Source organism: Amphiprion ocellaris, chromosome 9 (assembly GCF_022539595.1).
Source record: "Amphiprion ocellaris isolate individual 3 ecotype Okinawa chromosome 9, ASM2253959v1, whole genome shotgun sequence".
Lineage (NCBI taxonomy): Eukaryota > Metazoa > Chordata > Actinopteri > Pomacentridae > Amphiprion > Amphiprion ocellaris.
Genome location: NC_072774.1, coordinates 19,414,472 through 19,422,239, shown reverse-complemented (window position 1 = coordinate 19,422,239; position 7,768 = coordinate 19,414,472). Strand labels below are relative to the sequence as shown.

At 39.0% G+C, this 7,768-nt stretch overlaps 1 protein-coding gene across 1 annotated transcript in view; it reads right to left on the bottom strand.

Moving 5' to 3' along the window:
• Nucleotides 1-249: 249 nt before the first annotated feature.
• The window catches only part of LOC111567735 (mannosyl-oligosaccharide 1,2-alpha-mannosidase IA), a 195,497-nt gene continuing 187,978 nt past the window's right edge, over nucleotides 250-7,768 (bottom strand). The window contains exons 10-12 of the mRNA XM_055013597.1: nucleotides 7,322-7,494; nucleotides 4,172-4,287; nucleotides 250-1,501 (exon numbers count right to left, since the gene is read on the bottom strand). Coding sequence (XP_054869572.1) covers nucleotides 1,360-1,501; nucleotides 4,172-4,287; nucleotides 7,322-7,494 — 431 coding nt within the window. The 3' untranslated portion in view covers nucleotides 250-1,359. The remainder of the gene's footprint in view (nucleotides 1,502-4,171; nucleotides 4,288-7,321; nucleotides 7,495-7,768) is intronic.

Here is a 7,768-nt window from a genome sequence, read left to right as displayed (position 1 = left end):
ACAGGTCTTTTTTTATCAGTATTTGAAAATATTCAACAATGAAAGTTAAATCAAACAGTAAGAATAAGTAATAACAATAATTAATATCAGCAATAACTAGACTTAAAATCAGAACGTTTTAGTTTTTTTTTTTTTTTTTTTTACTGAAACACCTGAGGGAAGCAAATAAAAAGAGAATCCAGAAAAATAACCACTAAAGTTTAAAAAAAAAAAAACCAAGAGACACAAAACAAAGTCAAGACAAGCTCATACAGGGGTCACTCATTCCATCTGTATGTACAGCACATTGGCTCGGTAGCTGTGCAGAACAGCAGTGATGGGAGAAAAAAAAAACAGTGATGAAAATGAAAACTCATCTCTGCAGTCTAACAGCCTTTAACATCGGTATTGGCAGCTGTATGGATTCACATGTAAAGGCAAGGTGAAGCAGAAAAACTACAACAGACACGGGAAAACCCATTTGGAGCTGACTAGCAAATGTATTCTTTTTCCTTTATGCTTGTATTACAGTCACAGAACTGACAGTACTCCGTTTGTTACTTTGATCTGAAAGGCTGAGAAAACTGAGAAAGCACTGTCCCGTTGAAGAAATAAACCAAGCATACAGTGGAAACACAACCCAACATCATTTTTTTTAAAAATGGTCCCTGGATGCATAAGACACAGCCGCTTTCCTGACACCTCCGAACTTTAAAAAATTCATTCAAACTTGTTTCAGTAAGAAACATGACATCAACATTAGTTTAGAGGTGGATTTGAGAGTCACATTTCATGTTTGTCTGTACATTTATCAATATTCAATCCTTATTATAAATTTTTACCTTCCATCAAATCTCAACAGAAACACTTGACTTTAAAAGAGGGAAATAGAAATGCAAAGAAACCTTTGGTCAAAGAGTGTACTCACAAAGGATAAAATGCAATGACAAGATCTAAGGAAATCATTCATCACTCAAGATTAACGAAACGACAAAATCAAGGAGCAAAACTCAAGTGGTTTTCTATACGTTTCTCTCTTTCTAACAATATGGCCCATAGTTCAACCCTCCTCCCATACATTTGGGTCTGCAAGTTATACTGGTTTCCTCACAGAGGAAAGAAGGAAAGAAAAAGGTGCTCTTTTCATGAAAGTCATGTTTGTCTTGATTGTCCACAAAAAAGAAGTGCCAGCAGGAAGTAAACCCGGCGAAAGGATATACAATCACAGCGTAAAACGACAACATCCTTTACTGGAAAGGAATTGAGAGTCCATAACACGCTCCTGAAAAGACTCTGAACCTGCACTGAATTGGTGCTTGCAATAGTTGTGATTCTGTGTGTGCAGATGTGTCTGTCTCAGTTGATGGATGGTGTTCAGTCTTATTTGGAGACCGTCTTATCCTGTGTTGTTTCGTCCTGCAGGCAGCTCTTGCGGATGATGGGCAGCGGGTGAGCTTCTGTGTTAAAGACCCAGTCCTCCAGAGGGAGAAGGTCGTCGTCAGAGAACAGCAGGTACAGATACCTGAGCAATCAGGAAAAAAGATCAGTTCAATTCAACTGAAATCAGGGCTCATTGAATGCTTCTGAGTCACACATTTATAGTCTTTGCATACGCACAAAGGAATATTTCTCGCTAAGTTAGATGAGAAGATTGATGCCACTCTCATGTCTACACGGTAAATATAAAGAAAGAGCCGGCAGCTGGTTAGCTTTGCATATTATAAAGACTGGAAGCAGAGGGAAACAGCTAAGATAGCTCTGTGTCAGAGTTTTAAAATCCTCCTACAGCACCCCTGAAGCTGAGTGATTACCACGTTGTATCAAGGCTGTTTGTGGTTTTTAGGGGCTGGTGTGTATTTTTATGCTTTTTTTTTTTTGCCCAGGCAGAGTATTGTTCTCTTCACATTAATCCTGCCTCCCACTGTCCTGCCATGTTTACCTCTTCAGTTTTGAATGAATTCAACAAATGAGATATGTTCTAATGAGTGAGCTGGTTGGTGGATTTTGTTACCTTTAGGCAGAGCTAGCTGAGCTGTTTACCTCTGTTTTCCAGTCTTTATGCAGAATCTGTCAGCATTCATTTCATATTCATCTTACAGACAATTCAATTCAGTTTTGTTTATATAGCGCCTGTTACAGGTCAAATTGTCTCAAGATGCTTTACAGAACCGAAATGCCTGAACCCCCAGAGCAAACCCTAAGGTGACAGTGGCAAGAAAAAATTCCCTTTTAACAGGAAGAAACTTTGAGCAGAACCCGACTCGTTATATGGGGGGACCCATCTGCCTGCTGGCCGGCGGGTTGAGAGGGACAGAAGAGGTAGAGAGGGAGGGGGGGAACATATAACACACAATTGGATACATGCATGATAAGCTAGATGATACATACAAAGCACAAGCTAAAATTGAAACTGATTCATAGGTTTACTGTTATAGTGTAAGGATCTGGCATTATAGACATGAGAATGGTGTCGATTGTCTCGTCATTTTCAACAGAAAAAGGGACACATGTATTTTCCAAAATGGTGAATTATTTATATTGGGTTACGATCAGTTCTTTGCAGTAATAAATTCTTATATGTGATGTATAAAGGACATTTTTTACACATAACCAAGTCTCTAATGAGCATTTTTATATTAATGTATGGGCAGACTTCACACAAAGAGAATCGTTGCAGCAGAGCTGTGGGATGAAACAAAAGTACACATCCTCCGGTTCAAAATAATTTCATTCAAAATCTGACTATAACTGAAAGTAACACAGAGAGCCTCATTAAGTTTTTACTATCAAACACTGACTATTCCTAAGATTGGGATTTTTGCTGTAAGGAAAATCTGCTGCCACTACAGGAAGTAGAAATATCACTAGTAGATTTTAAAAATAAAGTTAGCCGCATGCTTTAGGTTTAATAATCTTAATTACTGTCCTGCTGCATCTTCATGGGAATGAACAATGACATGCTACTAAAGTGCATGTAAATATGCCGGTTTTCTTGACAGCAGGATTTGGTTCTTTTGTGTATTTAAACATACTAACTGTACCGGCATGTTTACGGTTGGCTACACTACATGTCGTTGGAGCTGCTTTTGACCCACTACTTTGTTCCACAGAATTTAGCATTAAATGGCAAATCCTCCAATCCTTCAACGGCGACTCCACATTTTCTTCCATGAGCAACACTGTCAAGGTTAGATCATCCTATTTCAAAATTCCAGGTGTCATCTTGTAACTTCATTAGCCATTTAGCTAGAATACATGAAAAAAATCTCCACCACAACTGTCCCATTAAAAATTTTTCAAGGCCCTTTTGTAATAAGTGTTACTTAATGAATGGGCCCTTTTAAGTCCCTATAAAATACTTAGTAATAGAATTAACAACATCATCTTTTACGTGTCTGTTGGAATGCAAGACATTCATAAGCACCGATGAAAAACGTAACAGTTTATAGATTGCTTCAGAAAAAATAATTAAAGCTGTATGAGTTGTTTATAAATGCATTGCAAACATCTGAGTTTAATATATCTGTAAGTTTTTGTTGCTTATGATTAATATGCACTTTATTGTGAATTTAACAATTAACAATACACTTAATTTATTAATTACACACACACACATATATATAGCATTATTTCAAATTCAGATTATATAAATAAAATCTCATATATATATTTATTTATTTTCCTTTTTTCCACCCTTTCTCTCCCTCCCTTTTTTTCTAACTTCACTTCTGAAAGAGCAGCAGCACAGTTTGGTGACTGCTGATCTGAGAGACTCCGATGCACCAAACTCCAGGGAAACAGGCCTTTATTATCCACTAGCTGCGATATAAAATGGCGTCCTGAATGGTTTGTGTTGCTTAATGACCCAAGAATGGTAGGAGGTAAAACTGAAGCGTCAAACTGCACACCATCTATTCACCACCCTTGTTCCTTTTACAAGTGAAAAGAATCATTTTCAGAGAGTGATTGGAGTCACCTCAGATGACACCTGAACACTGGAGCGGAGATGGTGTCTGTGTCTCATTCACAGCATGAGTGTGCTTCATAGACTGAATGGGTAATAGGTAGAGATGGATCTCCAGCATTCAGTGTTGGACGCTGTGATACTTTCATGTCACTGGTGGTTTGTGAATGTAGATTTTAAAATGCATTTCTCTCACCATTGGGGATGTAAGGAGGAAATTGGACTTACTTCAGTGTCTCTGAGAGGAAGAAGCTCTGCTGCATGTTATCGTGGCTGACTGTCATGGTGTAAACGTCACGTATCCCAGAGAAACCAGACTCCACCCTGCAGTGCTGCTCCAGGGCCTGAAAGGAGACAGAAGCAGAGGCCATGCTTAAATGCTGACAAAGGAACAACCACTTCAAGTTTGTCTGGACCAATTGAATTAATACCACTTTATTTATTCATGCATATTTCATTAATGAGCTCTCTTACCAAGTGGCCTTTTCACTTCTGCAGTGACAGAACCGAACGTTTTACAAACTGCCTGAGTAAAACCCTATTAGGTATTTGTCTGACACATTGGTGCCAAAAGAGAAAAAACTTTACTCAAAAACAGTTTGTCTATGTGAACCTAAAGAAAGAGTAAATGAACATGGAACATGTCAAGTACTTCATCGAGCTGCACAACTGAAGCCTAAGCAATGCAAAATCTGACAAGGGCTAATGGAGAGTGGCTGAGCAAGCCAAGCAGATTAGCTCATTATTACCTCTGCTACAAAGGGCTGGCTTATACGTGCTAATTAACAAAGACCCTGACGTGTTCATGTTTGATGTTCATGAAGAGAAGCGTTGTGCACTGCTTTCAACCTTTGTGCCCGATAATTAAAGGCCTGTCAAACTCGTCAGTCCGATCTCTTCACTTCTGTGGGCACTAAATTAATGCTAAATCTATCAAGCCAACCCTCTACAGTTTACTGCAGTTAATGTCCTGTCTATTGTCACATTAATAATGGTGATCCCTGCACAACCTTTACGCTTTACTAGTGGGATTGCCTGATCTACAAGCTAATGTATAGTGCCACACAATATCAAGGAACGAGTTGCGGGGTAATTGAGGGTGTTCAAGGGGCTTCACATAATAGGTGAGCAACATTTCTAACATAATAATCAAAGCCACTACTAAGAGAGACATATAGGGCACAGAATCTGCCACTTAAACATGAAATTATTTTGCGCTGTACTGGCCTGAGACGTATTTCATTGATTATTATGTTTGAAACTGCAGCAATTGTAGGTTTTTTCTTTTAAAGACAAGACACAGCAGATGTTCCCCATGAACACAGACAGTGCTGGTCACTATGTCACATTACACTGAATAACTGTTAAAAATTCACTTTTTATACATGTACTGTTGCCAGACTAGACAATTTCTTCTAGTGTACTTTGTAGTCCAGGCAAAAAAAATTACCTGACTTCTTCTTAAAAATGAACCAAGAGCTGCTAAATGAAGTCATATTGACAGGCAGCTAATAATTGGACAGTGAAGCAATGTAACAAATTACAATGATTTATGTGCTTGTCATCATCTCTGGGGTGTCAGAGAGATATGAGCTTTATTAGTCATAATTGCAAATGAATAAATGAGGCATACTGTTGTATCTCACCAAGGTGTTTATGGTGTGGTTGCTACATTTGGCTCACTTTTTATAAGGAAACTGTACAAATATAAAGAAGCTTAATATACATGTAAAGTTAGTTGTGTTTCATTTTCTCGGTAATCAGTGAAAATTTCTGTGTGATAATGAACATACATGTTACCACTGTTACACATTGAACAGTCGCAACATTAAAACCACTGAAAAGGGAGGTGAGTAACATTAATGATCTCAGTAAAACGGCACCTGTCAGTGAGTGTGATCCATAAAGAAGCAAGTGATGAGTCATTTATTAAAGTCTATATGTTAGAAGCAGGAAAATTAGACAAGTGTGAGGATCTGAGTGACTCCGATGAGGGCCAAACTGTCTGGATGACTGGATCAAAGAATTTTCAAAATGGCAGGTTTTGTGGAGTGTTTCTGATATGCAGTGGTCAGTGTCTACCAAAAGTGGTCCAAGGAAGGACGAGGGTTATGGGAGTGACAGCTGGCCCATGCAGTCTTATCCTACAGAGTAACTGTAGCACAAATTGCTGATAGCCAATGCTGGCTATTATAGAGAGGTGTCATAACACACAGGGCATTGCAGCTTGATGCATATGGCACTACACTACTGCAGACCGGTCAGAGTGCCCATGCCAGCCACTATCTGCTGATGAAAGTACCTACAAGGAGCACAGGAATGTCTGCATAAACCATGGAGCAATGGAACAAATTGGCCTGGTTTGATTAATAATGCTTTACTCAGTGGACTGGCAGCTGTGCTAGAAGAGATAGCAGCATGATGCAATATGGGAAAAAGGCAAGCCAGCAGAGGCAGCGTGATGCTCTGGGCACTGTGCTGTCAGGAAACCTTGAGTCCTGGCATTCATGTTAATGGTACTTCAACTCGTACCTAAACATTGCTGCAGACCATGTACATGCCTTCACGGGAATGGTATTCCCTGATGGCAGTGGCCTCTTTCAGCAGGATAATGCAGTCTGCCATACTGCAAAAATGATTCAGGAATGGTTTGAGGAACATGACAGAGTCCAAGGTGTTTACTTGGCCTCCAAATTCCCCCGATTTCAATCCAGCTGAGTATCTGTTGGATGTGCTGGAAAAACAAGTCCTATCCAGTGGAGCCCAAACCTCACAACTTAAGGATCTGCTGCTAATGTTGTAGTGCCTGACCACAGGACACCCTCAGAATCCTATAGAGTCCATGCCTCAGTGGGTCAGAGCTGTTTTAGCAGCATGAGGGGACATATACACAATAATAGGCAGGCAGTTTTAATGTTGTGGCTGACTAGTACAGTAGGTTATAAATATGCCACTATTTACTACAGATGCCTTTTTTGTTGCTTGGCAACTGCTTAGAAGCCAGAAATAGTCAGGCACATAGCCTCCTGGAATATAGAGTGCTGCTTTTGCCCGTTTTATATAGATTAAAGAAATCTACAGTGGGTAATTTCATGGGTAATCTACATTTAAAAATACACTTGGATAAGGTGTATGAAGGTGGGATTTACATTCTGATTTAATGTAAGCATTTCATGTTTTATTTGAGAGAAAAGGCTTCAGAGATACTAGAAATCAATCTTATAATAATTCCTTGGGAGAACATTTAAAAAAAGACTGGTTTGATAAATGTTTTGTTTTTTTTGTCAAAATAGGTGTTAAAAAGGGGGGCTCATCTTATAATCATCTTATATTCTGTACAGTCTGGTAAGTAATAATATGCTGTGTTGATGCTCTCACCTCAACAGCCTCCCAACCCCACTCTCTGTACTTGGGATCATGGGTCAGTCTCCACATGTACATGTAGCTCTCAATGACTTCTGGTCGTAGGATGTAATATCTGTCGCTCAGTCTGGTTGCTGTGGCTTCAGCTCCACCATCAAATCTGAACGCTTCGGGTCCCAGTTTAGTGGCTGAAAGAGATGGAAATAAAGACATAGTAGGTCATAGGTTGACTTACAGGCCATAAACAAAAAGTGATTCAACAGATCTGTAGTCAGCTTCAAAGTTTTAAATTGCTCAATTGCAAAAACAAATCGAAAAATATTGGAGTGCTTTAAATAAACATAAAATACCTGTTTATAGAAATCATTCATTTGCTGTAAAAAGGCTTGAGGCACAAATTTAACATGACCTCCACAGTTGTTTGCTGGCTTCTTTATTTTTCCTTAATCGTCTAATCCTACT